Source organism: Apodemus sylvaticus, chromosome 7 (assembly GCF_947179515.1).
Source record: "Apodemus sylvaticus chromosome 7, mApoSyl1.1, whole genome shotgun sequence".
In the NCBI taxonomy this organism is placed as follows: Eukaryota; Metazoa; Chordata; class Mammalia; order Rodentia; family Muridae; genus Apodemus; species Apodemus sylvaticus.
In genome coordinates this window covers 14,733,346-14,747,604 of record NC_067478.1, presented here as the reverse complement: position 1 = coordinate 14,747,604, position 14,259 = coordinate 14,733,346, and the positions used below count along the sequence as shown (strand labels likewise).

Sequence of the window (14,259 nt, the reverse complement as noted above, 5' to 3'; positions counted from 1 at the left end):
TTAGAAGATTTTATTTCACTTTATTTTCCTCTCTAAATCATACTTTTGGTCCACAAAATCTCAATCAGTACACACTAAGGATCTTTTGTCTGATTTCAGATAGTTTTTTTTTTTTTAGGACATCTTTATTTATTAAATATATTCTTTATTTACATTTCAAATATCCCTTTTCCTGGTTCCCCCCCCCCAAATCCCCTAATCCATCCCCCTCCCCCCTGTTCACCAATCAACCCACTCCCGCTTCCCTGTCCTGGTATCCCCTACACTGCACAGATAGCTTTTTTAAAAAAATGTTTTGAAATAATCACAAGTATAGAAATGAACATTTTTTTGTTTAATTTTTATTTTCCAAACAAGGAGTCCTATTTGACAAATTACTTCTACATTGGTTTTTTTTTTTTCATACACACTTTTCCCCTTACATTTTGGATACACCGTCTTACACAACCCAGAGTAGTTTTGAATTCCTTCAACAGGAGAGGATGTCCTTGAACTCCTGATTCTTCTGTGTCTCCATTTCCCAAGTTCTGACACTCAATACTACTTCGGTAATGTATTATTAAACGTCTTTCAGGTCAATCATTTAAACACATTCTATTCTTTTAAATTAACTTTAGTGGACACCTTCTTGTACAGACCGCAAGTGCTTCAGCCCTTTGGACTCAATGTGTGCTGAGCCACGCTGCCCTGCATGCCTCTGAGCTGATGCTGGCTTACAGTGTATCTCTCGCAGTTGCACACCGCCTCCCTCAGGTAGAATGAGGTGACGAATGGGACCGCGGAAGGGCCAGTCACACGTTGATTGCCAGGTGTCTGGAAGCTCTCAGAGACTCACGGACCAAATGACGTGATTAATTCTTGCCAATGGACTTGCTGCCCACCAGGGGGCGATCGAACACCAAGTCTTCCTTACAGCGCCTGCGCCTCCAACTCCACTCTGCGCATGCGTAGCGCGGCTTGCCGCTGACGGAAGTTAGAAGATGGCGGCGTCCGCAGTCTGCCGAGCGGCCTGCTCCGGGACGCAAGTGCTACTTCGCACCCGCCGCTCGGTGAGCTGGCAGTGAGACGTTGGGCTGAGGGACTCAGGGCTTCCACACGCAGATGAGGAGCAGGCTGTCTCAGCAGCGGCGGCTCGGAGTGGGGAGGTCGCGGGGGTCAGGGCCGTGGGAAGGTCATGGCGGAGGGCGGGGATGGGTGTGAGAGTCGAGGTCCCAGAGGCTTGGCGAGCAGTTCTTACAGTGGTCGCCTTCTTCCTTTAGCCGGCCCTGCTGAGATTGCCCGCCCTGCGGGGTACCGCAACCTTCGCCCAGGCCCTGCAGAGCCTGCCGGAGACACAGGTCAGCGTGTTGGACAACGGGCTGCGTGTGGCCTCGGAGCAGTCCTCGCATCCGACCTGCACGGTGAGTGCTCGCCAGTCCTCCCGGTGAGGCCCGCCGCGCTGTCCCAGGTTGGGATGTGACCTTGGGCTCCAGTCTTACATGTTTTGGGTGGAGATTGGCTTACTGCCGGATTTGTCCCTGTACCTGACTTTAACCTTGCCTTAACTTAACAGCGGCAACCCGCCAGCCAACATTATGATGCTTGCCATGGACGGGGCCGAATTCTTGTCCAGCTTTTCATTCTACCTACCCGAGAGAAGTTGCTATTGTCTTACTACCAAAAAGAATGAGATTTCACAGACTTTAGGTTATTTACAGAAAGGCGTTCAGATCTATTAGATTCACTACCTAAGGCTATGTAATTTATAGACCTAACCAGGAATGCACTTCAAGAAATGCCACAGAAGGACCAGGAAGATGGCTCAGTGGGTAAAGGGCATGGCACTCAAGCATGGGGACCTGAATCTGGATCCTCAGTGTTGTTGTGATTTAGGTCTAACAGCAGTACTTTGAGGGGTGGAGACTAGTGTCTCTAGCTGGTCGTACTTTTACCTGTCTGGAGTGGGTTACTCACGAGTGTGTCTGTACACCATGTCTGTGCATAATGCCCATAGAGGCCCAAAAAAGGACATTAGAGCCCTGGAACTGGAGTTACAGGTGGTTGTGAGCCACTGTGTGGGTGCTGGGAATCGAACCTAGGTCCTGTGGGTCCCAGGACCTCCTAACTCTATACCATCTATCCCAACTACACATGCATAAAAATACCCACCTCCTTTTTTTTTTTTTTTTTTTTTTTTGAGAGACAGAGTTTCTCTGTAGTCCTGGCCGTCCTGGAACTCACTCTGTAGATCAGGCTGACCTCGAACTCGGAGATCCATCTGCCTCTGCTTCCCAAGTGCTGGGATTAAAGGCGTGAGCTTCCATTGTCTAGCTCAGAAGTAAGAAATCTCAAAACAAAAGGTATAGAGCAATAAGAAAAAGCACCCAGTTTCCTCTGCCCTCCATAGATATTTTTTGTGGTGGAGGGTGTACACGCATGTATGTGTGACACTTGTACACAGGAAATAAATGCCTCTGAAAGACTGAGAAATGTAACTCCTGAAGCCTTTGCCTACTGAGTATAAAGCCTTGATACATAATAGCACTGAAGGAAGAAAAAAAAATGCTTTTGAAGAATACAGTGAATTGGATGATTATCCAAAAATAGTTGTGCATCTGGAGTACTCTAGATTGCCCTGTGGTTAAGAGGGCTGGCTGCTCTTGCAGAGGACCAGATTTCAGTTCCCAGCTTCTTTATTGGGCAGCTTCCAACACCTGTAACTCGAGCTTCAGGAGATTCTGGCTTTCCCCTCTTCCAGCTTTCCTGGGTACCTGTGTACACTGTGCACACAAACACAAATATTTTATTTAAAATTGCAAATTGGGCTGGAGAATTGACTCTAGTTTATAGTATTTGTTCTCTTTCAGAGGACCTGGCTTTGATTCCCAGCACCCTTGCAGTGGCTCACATCCAGCTATAACTCCATTCCCAAGGGGTGCTGTGCCCTCTTCTGACCTCCACAGGCACTAGGCACATGAGTATGCATATGTGCAGGCAAAACCCTCACCCAGTAAAATAATGAATGTACAAGTTGGAAATCTTCAAGATGGAATCAAGAATTGAAATCTTTACTAGGTGTGTGAAAAACCTCCCAAGAACCAATCCTCCCAACACATTTAGTAGGGCTAAATTGTTTTATTTTGTTGTTTTTCAACTGAGGGTTTCTCTGTAACCCTGGCACTCTAGTGTTCTGGCCCTTTCTGTAGATCAGGTTAGCATCAAACTCACGGAGATCTGCTTGTTCCTGCTTCCCGAATATTGTGATTGAAGGTGTATATAGCACTGTCTGCCTAGGGATGTATGTTTTGTTGTCTGATTTCTTTCCTTTTTCTAGGAACAAATAATGACTCGTGATATAGTTGTTCCCAACACAGGATATGGTGGGAGGTGATTTCCTTGATATGTGGAACGCACATGAGTAGACTCGGAATGGAGCTTAGTAAGTCATGCTCTAGTCCACAGGCGCTGAGACACCATGATTGTGCTTCAGTTACAAAGAAAGGATGGTGTCAGTTAAACCTTAAAGGACACTGTGGATTATAGTCTGAGATGACAGATTTAAGGTGAATGTTTGCGGCTAGAGAGACAGCTCGGTGGTTAAAGGCACTGGGTGTGTGCTCACAAGAGCTTGAGTACACATCCCAGCACCCATGTAACAGGCTGGGAGTCCTGTAGATGTCCCGCTTTGGAGGATGTGATGAACCTTCTGGCCACCATGTGCACACAAGTACCCACACCTACACATAGGCACACATGCATTCCACACAGGCACACATGCATTCACACACAAAGTAATCTAAAATTATAGGACACAATGATGCATCAGCATCTGTTTGCAAAGCTTGTGAAAAACCTAAGTTAGCTGTAACAGATAATAAAAAGCCTGACTATATAGGTAAGTAGTGTGTTTCACGGCATGTCAGGAGAGAGTGCACGATTCTTGTATGCCTGTAATCCTGTTACTTGAGAGGTGGGGCCAGATGATCAGGAGTTCAGTGCCATCTGCTACAGAATGATGATCAGGGCCAGTTTGGGCTACATGGCACCCTGTCTCAAAAAAAGAAAAACACACAAAAGAATATTAAGATTCACACTTTGTAAGTAGAGCAGGTGGATCTCTTAGTTCAAGGCCAGCCAGGGCTACATGGTGAGATCCTGTTTCAGAAATCAAGAAGAATATTAAGATTGCTATTCTGGAGCATGGTGAGAGATGTGTGTGTGTGTAGAGATAGCTCATGAGCTAAAAGCTTATATTGCTTTTGCAGAAGACTCAAGTTCTGTTCCCAGCACCCACTTCAAGTGGCTCCTAATTGACTAACTCCAGTTCCATGGGCTCTCCGTAGACACTTAGACCTAGCATGCACATACTCATAGCATATCCCTATTTAAGAAGATAGTTATACTGGTGTATGTATGAGCGACTAAAACTTCTTTTAGGTCTGAAGATATACATCAGTGGTAAAGTAATTGCTAAGTATTCATGAGGCTTTGCATGTAATCATGCTGAAATACGATGATGTGTTAATGAAGCCAGGCACTGGTATGTACCTGTAGTCAAATGTTTGAGAGGTTAAAAAATGAGGGTTGCTTTGACCCAGAAGTTCAGGACCAGCCTAGCAGTGTGGCAGGATCCATGTGGAAAAGTTATTGATCCATCATTATAGGGTTTCACTATGAAAGCTGCCTTCTAGCCGGGCAGTGGTGGCGCATGCCTTTAATCCCAGCACTCTGGGAGGCAGAGGCAGGCGGATTTCTGAGTTCGAGGCCAGCCTGGTCTACAGAGTGAGTTCCAGGACAACCAGGGCTATACAGAGAAACCCTGTCTTGAAAAAAACAAATCCAAAAAACAACAACAACAACAAAAACGAAAGAAAGAAAGAAAAGAAAGTTGCCTTCTGAGCTGGAGAGATGGCTCACGGATTAAGAGCAAGGACTGTTCTTCCGAAGGTCCTGAGTTCAAATCCCAGCAACCACATGGTAGCTCACAATCATCTGTAATGAGATCTGACATAATGAGATCTGCTGCCCTCTTCTGGTGTGTCTGAAGACAGCTAGAGTGTACTTACATATAACAATAAATAAGTCTTTACAAAAGAAAGTTGCCTTCCCCTTTGTTCTTGAGACAAGGTCTCACTGTGTAACTCTGGCTGGCCTGGAACCTCCCGCTGCAGGGTTAATAGTGTGTTCCACCACACCCTGCTTCAGTACCTTCTTAAAATGATGAAATGCAGAGTATCTAAGCCAGTAGCTTCCTCTCCTGATGAAAGAATAAAACCATCAGAACAAAGGTAGATTGGTTTTTGTTGTTTTGTTTTGGAGACAGGGTCTTGGCTGTGTTGCACAGGCTAACCTTAAACTCAATCCTGTTTCTGCTTTCCAGAGTGCTAGGGTTACAGATGTGGGATACCACACCTAGCTCACATATGCTCCTTAGAATGTAGAAAATAATCTATTGTCTGCAAATGATAGACTTCATGCATAGAAGAAAATAGGTTAAATAAAAATTATGGTTGTAGAGCCAAGTAAATGGGCACAGTTGAAAATAAGGCAAGGTGGGGGACGGGGGCTGGAGAGATGGCTCAGGGATTACAGCACACACATGGCAGCTCACAACTGTCTGTAACTCCTGTCCCAGGGGACCCGACACCTGGACACAGATATACATACATCAAAACACCAATGCACATAAAACTAAATTATTTTTAAAAGAAAATAAGGCAGGGGGTATTTCTGTGAGTTCCAAGCCAGATGCATCAAAGATTAACACCAGAAATTTCCCTGATGTTTCTGATAACCTGTGAGGGGACAGGGCAGGTAGAAGAGGTGTAGCAGTGTGATTAGTCTTTTGGTTCCTTCCCCGTACTGCTGCCCTCTTGTCCCTCTGATTGTAGGGGTCTTCATGGGGCAGCTCTCCCCACATTACCATCACTGATGGCTCCGTGAAACCTGTGTTGTTACTCGGGGTGTGGCCAGGAGCTAGACTGATGGCTGCTTCCTTTGTGGGTACTCTCCTGTCCAGGTGGGAGTGTGGATTGACGCGGGCAGTCGCTATGAGACTGAGAAGAACAATGGAGTAGGCTACTTTTTGGAACATCTGGCTTTCAAGGTAAGTCTAGAAAAGTCCATGTTTTTCCTCAGATTAGGGCTGCCTGTCTCAAAAGCCAAAGATCTAAAAACGAGTCTCCTGATTGTGGACCTTTTCTGGCATGGTCTCTGGCTGCCCTTCTGGAAGGAGCCAACTGTTTTTGTGAATGAGTGCTTATCTGGTGAGCCCTGTGTAAGGTCAGTCTATCACAGCAGGGAAATACAGTGGCCGGAAGTCAGAACAGCCAGTTTCCTCACATCCCCAGTGAAGAGCAGAGCGCCTGGATGTGAGGATGCCTGCTGCTGCTCATGCTTAGCCAGCTGTCTTCAGTCCAAGACTGCGAGTCCCACAGACTAACCTAATTTAAATAATCCCTCATTAAGATTCTCCGCAGTGGTTCTAGGTTGTGTCAAGTTGATGGTTGAAACTAACCATTACACTAGGCTTGTCATGTGTGTACATGGGACTTAATGAACTTGCACATGTATAAATATGCATTATAACAAACTTGCAGGCATGTTCATGCTTTCTTGCTTGTAAAATGTCACATTCTGTAGATTACCTACATCCCATAGTTAGAAAGTAGAGGCCTGTGTTTGTTTTTTTTTATTTGTAAATGGCAGAAAAGTTGAGTCAAGTATGTGGTTTGGAGGGATGTGGAGCCAGAATCAACAACCTATCCAGGTGTGCAGTTGTGCAGGTGTAATTTGTGCCATGAGGCAGTACTGTGAGAGAGTCCAATGCCTTACACACACGGGACGAGGGCAGGTCTTACAGAAGGGGCTGCTGACATGCAGGAGTGAGTAGCACAGGTGGGACACAGGTGTGGAGATTCTGACCATGGCTGTCAGTAAGGAGAACATGGAGTACTGGAAAGGTTGGGCTGTCTGGTGAGTTCCGGTTGCTAGGCAACACTTGCTGCAGCTGTGCTGTTTGTCCTGTCCCTGTCTCCATCCGTTGGTCCATGATGCTGTCTGTTCAGCTGAGGGCCTGCTAATGTAATGAATGCAGACTCTGAGGGAGGTACGTGCTGGGTTCAAAGGAGGGCCTTGAAGGTGCGACTCCAGGGCGGATGTTCTTTTATAATGTATACCATGGACTTATCTGTTGGATCTCCTGCAACTGGGTTTATGTCTGGTTGTGAGCCTCTTTGTGGGTGCTGGCAGTGGAACCTGGATCCAAGTGCTTTTAGCCACTGAGCCGTCTCTTTAGCCCTTGATTGGTCCTCTTGATGTCTGATTCCAGGGAACCAAGAATCGGCCTGGCAGTGCCCTGGAGAAGGAGGTAGAGAGTATGGGGGCTCATCTTAATGCCTACAGCACTCGTGAGCACACTGCCTACCTCATCAAGGCTCTGTCCAAGGACCTGCCCAAAGGTAACACCTGGAAGACGGAGTGGGCACAGGGCAGGGCTCAGGGATGAGAAGTCAGGCTCCCAAGAGCTCTAGGGCCGTCTGCAGAATCGGGCTTACCCGTGAGGCTGTGGCCTTGTGGAAGGGTACAACAGTGGGAGGTGCCAGGCTTAGGATTGTATACTGACATCATCTCTACTGGGCACCTAAATATGTCCGTTTGTGAACTGTTTAAATTGTGTGTGCACGTTGGTGTGTGTTTGGTCACAGGTAAGTTGGTGTGTGTTTGCTCACAGGTAAGTTGGTGTGTGTTTGCTCACAGGTAAGTTGCAGGAGTCAATTCCTTTTTTCTGCCATGTGGGTTCTGGCCCTCATGCTCAGGGTATCAGGCTTGGAAGAAAATGCCCTTACTCTCTGAGTCAGCTCTTAAGATTTTGAGACAACAGCCCATTATGTGGCCCAAGTTGGCTTTGAGCTCACTGTACCCCTGCCTGTTCTTGAACCTCCTGCTTTGGTTTCCCGAAAGCTGGGATTAGGGATCTGCAGCACTGTGCCTGTTAACATATCCTTCCGTGTGCAGCTGTGGAGCTCCTGGCAGATATTGTGCAGAACAGCAGTCTGGAAGACTCACAGATCGAGAAGGAACGAGACGTGATCCTGCGGGAGATGCAGGAAAATGATGCCTCTATGCAGAATGTGGTCTTTGATTACCTGCATGCAACAGCGTTCCAGGGCACACCTCTAGCCCAGGCTGTGGAGGGGCCCAGCGAGAACGTCAGGTGGGAGCTGGTCGAGACTATAAAATAATGCATGTCCCATCAGCCACATGCCTTTAGGTTGTCTACTGTCTGTGTTGTTTGGTTTGCTAACTTATTCAAATTTTGAATTGCCAACTGGTCCTATGACTCTTAGCTCTGAGGTTTTCACTTGAGTCTTGGGCTCTGTGTAGGATATTTTTCCATGCACGTCCTGACATCCTGGGGGAGGGAACATCTAGCTGTCCCTCTGGTGGGGAGTGTACCATGAGGCGCCTTTCAGAGCCCAGCATCAGCTCACACCTTCCTTGGCACGTCCCTCTCTGGGTCCTGAAGGGGTAGGTGACAGGGACGGGATTGAGAGGGGTGTGTTAAAGCCTGCTCTTTAGAGACACCATGCCTCTTCTCAGCTCTGTTTTGTGTGACTCAGCTTGCTGTGGAGTGAGAGCGCTGGCTTGGCATGTCTTGCAGGAGGCTGTCGCGTACAGACTTGACCGACTACCTTGACAGACATTACAAAGCTCCCCGAATGGTGCTGGCTGCAGCTGGGGGTGAGTGCTGGGTTTGCTGAAGCCCTGGCGGGTGGGCCTGAACCTTGCTTGTCAATGTGTAGATCTTCTGCTTCTCAACATGGAGGACTCCAGAGGTCTCTGTTCATGTCCTGCCATGAATGTATGTGACTCTTCTCGTGTGGTTAGAGATGGGGTCCCATTCTGCTGGCTGGGATCTGGGCGTACTGGGTGCTCCTTCTCTAGTGCATGCCTCAGTTTGGCTCTCAGCTCCTGCTCAGGCCACAAACCTCTCTTAGCCTCACCTAGGCCTAGAATACCATTTGAGGGCCAGGGGAAGACATATGGGCTTATGTTGATAGCCTTGCCATTGGGCGCCACAGACGTTGGCTCTGTGATAATGTACAGTTGATGGTGACTGGGGACATCTTAGAAGGGACGCACAGAATTATAGCAACGGTTTTCATGGGAGCTTAGAATTCGAGGTGAATGGGGAGCACATGTCATTCAAACAGATTTCTGAAGGGTGGAGGTTGTCAGCTCAGTTGGGGACTTGGGCCGAGGGGAAATGTATATGCTAAGGCTCACTCTGCTGCTGGATGGGGTCAGAGTAAGGCAAACTAAGTAGGGACGTGTGTGTGTGTGTGTGTGTGTGTGTGTGTGTGTGTGTGTACTTGTGGGAGTTGGTTCTTTCCATCTACCATGTGGATCTCAGGGATCAAATTCAGTCATTAGACTTGGCAACAGGTGCCTTTACCTGTTGAGCCCCAGAGATTTATTTCGATATATTTTATTTATGTGACTGTGTGCCTGCGTATACATGCCATAGCATGTGGGTGCTCATGAAGCCCAGAAGATGATGTTAGATCCCCTAGAGTGAGTTACATGAAGCTGTGCCCTGCTGACATGGGTGCCGGGAACTGAACCCTGGTCCTCTGGAAGAACAGGAAGCTCTCGGACTGCTGAGACTCGTCTCCAGCCCCACTTTTACTTGTGGTGCTTGGATTGCACCTAAGGCAAGAGCTCTAACCACTCAAATAGCCTCACATTTTCTAACATAATTTTTAAAAGATTTTTATGTATGCATGTCTTGCCTGCCTGGGTGTCTGTGTACACATGATCTTGGTCTTCAAAGAAGTCAGAAGAGGGCATCAAATCTGGAACTAGTGTTGTAGATGGCTGCAAACCACCATGGGCCATGAGCTGTTTTGGCCTGAGGTGCCTTTCTTGCCTTTGAGACACTGTCTCTCTTGGATCATGTCTTCCCCATCCTGTTCTGATGCTGAGTGCTCCTGCTCCTGTCTGACGCCTCTTAGTGTGCTTAGACTGGGTGACCATTGATGTCTCTGTCCCCACAGGGGTGGAGCACCAGCAGCTGATGGACCTTGCCCAGAAACACTTCAGCAGCATCTCCCGAGTGTATGAAGAAGACGCCGTACCCGGTATAACTCCATGTCGCTTCACTGGCAGTGAGGTGTGTTGCCTGGTAGCAGGGTTGGTGCTCAGAGCTGGGGACGTCTGGGAGAACCCTTGAGTACATGGATGTCTTTGCAGTGTCAGATTCCTCGGGACATTGGCAAGGGGTCCAGCATCTCCCATCCTTCTGTTTTCCCAGGAGGTCTGGTTGCCTCTCAGCCTTGACATGTGTTGTTTCAGATCCGCCATCGTGATGATGCCCTGCCTTTGGCCCACGTGGCCATCGCAGTAGAGGGACCTGGCTGGGCTAACCCGGACAACGTGGCTCTCCAAGTGGCCAATGCCATCATAGGCCACTATGACTGCACTTACGGTGGTGGAGTGGTAAGTACCAGGGACAGCCACTGGGGCTTGGCCTCGGCAGAAGGTGCTGGAGTGTGGTTTCTGAGTTCTGGAGCTTAGGGTATGTGCCACAGATAAGAGGGACGCTTCTGATCCTTGCCTCTGGCAGCACCTGTCCAGCCCGCTGGCTTCCGTGGCTGCAGCTAACAAGCTTTGCCAGAGTTTCCAGACCTTCAACATCTCCTACTCTGAGACTGGGTTGCTGGGCGCACACTTTGTCTGTGACGCCATGAGCATTGATGACATGGTCTTCTTCCTGCAAGGCCAGTGGTGAGTCTCCGCTCAGTGCTGCTGCCTGAGATCTGGGTGATTGCCTGGGACACTGGAGTCAAACTCACCCCACCCTCCCACTTGCCTTAGGATGCGCCTGTGCACCAGTGCTACAGAGAGTGAGGTGACTCGGGGCAAAAACATCCTCAGAAATGCCTTGGTGTCTCATTTGGATGGTAAGTCCTGCATCCTCTAGAAAGGGATACAGCCTATCCCAGCAGTGACCATTGTGACTCAAGCTGTAGTGTGGCCCGTTTAGAAAGGAGAGCCTTGGCATGTGTGGTGTTTCACACTTGTAATTCCACATTTGGAAGATCAGGAGTTCACAGTTACCCTCAGCTACAAACGTGAGTTCAGGGCCAGATGATAGTTAGAGGAGACCTTTTCTTAATAAGAAGAAGCTGGGCAATCCAGCACTCTGGAGTCAGAGGAGGGAAGAGCTTTGTGTGTTAGAGAGGCCAGCTTGGTCTACTTATCCAATTCCTGGCCAGGTAAGGCTACAAAGCAAGACCTTGCCTCAAAAGAAAGCAAGATGAAAAAGAGAGGGAGGGAAAGAAAACGTTAAGGCCACAGCTCCCCTGCAACCCCAGATGTGGGTGTTTGGAGCGTCAGGTGCAAGTGGAGGTAGCCCAGGTCAATAGCCCACTACTGTTGCTATGGCAGGTTGTTATGGAAACAAGGGCTGTGGTCTGGGGTCAGAGCTTGGTTTTAGAGGTCTTTGTGGGTCCAAGATTGGGCCGAGCAGATCTATAAGCTTTTCCACTTTCCCTGAAGGCACCACCCCTGTGTGTGAAGACATTGGTCGTAGCCTCCTGACTTATGGCCGCCGAATCCCTCTGACTGAGTGGGAGAGCCGGATTCAGGTAATTGGACCCCTGGAAGAGGGTCTGGAGCCTTAGGCTGCTGGGCCTCTGCAGAATTGGAGTTGGAATCTGGTACATCAAAAATTATTCCCACAGCCAGGGCTACACAGAGAAACCTCGAAGAACAAACAAACAAATCTCCCATAAGCATGTGTTATCCAGGGCAGCCGCCGTTTGCAGGGTGGGGGTAATTAGACTGACGGCTGTGGACAGGCAGGGAGAACCTCGCATATTCACCCTCTGGGGAGAGGAACAGCTCCAAAGAACAAGCAGATGTGGGTTGACTGGAGGAAGTACTGGCTAAGGGGTGCTCAGTCCCTGTCGCTGTGCTCTCTCTGCCTGCCCACAGGAGGTGGATGCCCAGATGCTGCGGGACGTTTGCTCCAAGTACTTTTATGACCAATGTCCAGCGGTGGCTGGATACGGTAAGCAGTCTAGAAGACCTGCCCTCTGTCCTTTCCTCAGGCTCCTCCCCTTCTGTGCCCCCATTCTCAGCTTATACTTCAAGAAGGAAGTCGGGGCTGTCCAGTAAGCTGGCTGCCAGAGAACCTGTCCAAACAGTTCCCAACTCCCTGCCAAGCTACTTCCATTAATACCCCACCCATCCCCAGCCCACCGGGTAGCAGGTACCCTGCACGTGGGGTGGGGCTGCCCGGGCCAGAGCATGAAAGGACAGGCTCTGCACCTGGGGAATGTGCTCCTCCTCCTTTCACTCAAAGCCTGTCTTGTGCTGCTTTGGGCAGCCACTCTGAACTGGGTGTGGCACAGGGCCAGGTGTCCCTGTGCAGGCCAGGCACTCCACCCTGACTCCCCGCCTTATCCCCACAGGCCCCATCGAGCAGCTCCCAGACTACAACCGGATCCGTAGTGGCATGTTCTGGCTGCGCTTCTAGGCAGGAAGTCTGCGCAGGCAGGCAGGAGGGCGGGTGGGGCCAGGGACTCGGGGGTCCCTGCCACAGACACACCACTCCTGCTGCTCAGCTGTATGCAGTCAGTTACCACCAATAAAGTCCTATTGAGAACTGTGTTGTCCTTCTTTAGTGTTGGCATGGACTGCATTGAAAGCAGAGACTTCCCCACATTCTGAATCCTTCGGCCTTCCCAGAGTCTCGTGTCCTCAGCCAGGGGCAAGCGTGGAGGCCGCAACAGAGGCCGGAAGCCTTTGATGCTTGCAGGGAGTTTGCCCAGATGTTTCCACTCAGCTACATGGGGGACATTCCTCATCCAGCTTGTCCCGGGAATGGGATGTGGGAGTTATGGAAACTACAGGCCCAGCCTGTACCCGACTGAGGTCCCAGTATGGAAATTAGGAGCTTATGTGGGAAAACCCTCACTGAAGACTTCAGAGCCACCCTCTGGTGGCCTCTATTCTGCTAGGATAGACCAGGAGGGGCCACCAGCGTCCCAGAGGGAGCTGCTTCTGAGTGTTGACTGTGTGTTATAGAGAGGATAGCCTGGGGCACAGTGTTCTGATTTGGTTTCCAACTGCTGTCTGGACAGGCAAGGCAAGAATCCTTTGCCTCTGTTTGCCGCTGACTCAGGCTCCAAGAATAGCCCTGAGCTCAGTGGGGCCCAAGCCCACTCCCTCCTCTAGGTCCGTCCCAGGCAAGTCCTGAGCTGTTGTCCTAGGGATCCCTTCCCCGTTCAGGCAGCTAGCACCTAGCCATCCATCTCCGATGAAACTCTCAGTTGCTTTATCCTTCCGCTGCTCCTTTGAGCTCTGATCTGGGAGGATGCAGGGTGGCAGGCCTCAGTCCTGCTCTCCCCAGGCTCCTGTGAGATCCCTGAGGAGGCCTGTGGGGAAGGGGGGAGCAAAGGGTCAGATCCTCGAACTTTGTGGCTGTTGAGTGTGAGCTGGAATCCAGGTCAGCCTGGTAAGGGGGCCTCTGTGTTAAGTCTTCTAGCACCCTCTTGTAAACGAGCGAACAAGCCTTAACTCTTGTCCTTTGTCACCCTACTGTGCGACCATCTGGACACGATCCAAGCCTGGCTTTGTGTGGAGATGAGCAGCCATGCCTGGAACGAGAGCTCAGTCTATTTTGCTGGAATGAGATTTCATTTCTAAGCTAATGTCTGACCCCAAAGGCTACAAATACAAATATGCTGGGCATTAGAGCAGGAGCTGCTGGCACTTTCTGGGTTCCTTGCATTCTGAGCCCAGGCGTTTCATCTTTCCTCTAGAAACATGTCAGGCAATTGTGAGGAGAAGCAACCTGGTCGGCGCTGTGAATTAGCATGGGGACTTGGGCTACATGTCTGTGTAACCCGGAAAGCCAGGTTATGATGGGGCCATAGGGAGGGGCGGAGTGAGCTGAGGAAACAGGCCTGCCAGGCAGTGGTCCCCGGAGTGCTGGGAGAGGCAGCGGGAAGCGTGGCTCGGAACACCCTGCCCGCTTCTCTGAGGAGTTTGGAGGTCCTGAAGACGTAATGGTGTGTGGGCCATTGGAGACATGGTGCTAACTGGCAAAACATGGCGGAAGCCAGGAAAACATGAGAGGACCTTTCCTGAGGGACACTCCAACTCTAGTGAGGTTTGCCTTGATGCCATACTCTTTTTAAAAAAAAAAAAAATTTATTTATTTATTTATTTATTTATTATATGTATATGAGTAATACCAGAAGAGGGCAT

The 14,259-nt window shown here is 49.4% G+C and overlaps 1 protein-coding gene across 1 annotated transcript; it reads left to right on the top strand.

Moving 5' to 3' along the window:
- Nucleotides 1-939: 939 nt before the first annotated feature.
- Nucleotides 940-12,652, top strand: LOC127688515 (cytochrome b-c1 complex subunit 1, mitochondrial). The gene is made up of 13 exons (XM_052187217.1): nt 940-1,049; nt 1,260-1,400; nt 5,999-6,085; nt 7,310-7,439; nt 7,996-8,194; nt 8,642-8,721; nt 10,038-10,153; nt 10,336-10,479; nt 10,607-10,767; nt 10,858-10,943; nt 11,542-11,630; nt 11,980-12,055; nt 12,459-12,652. The coding sequence occupies exons 1-13, from the start codon at nt 981-983 to the stop codon at nt 12,521-12,523; spliced, it is 1,443 nt and encodes a 480-aa protein (XP_052043177.1). The 5' UTR covers nt 940-980; the 3' UTR covers nt 12,524-12,652.
- Nucleotides 12,653-14,259: the final 1,607 nt, after the last annotated feature.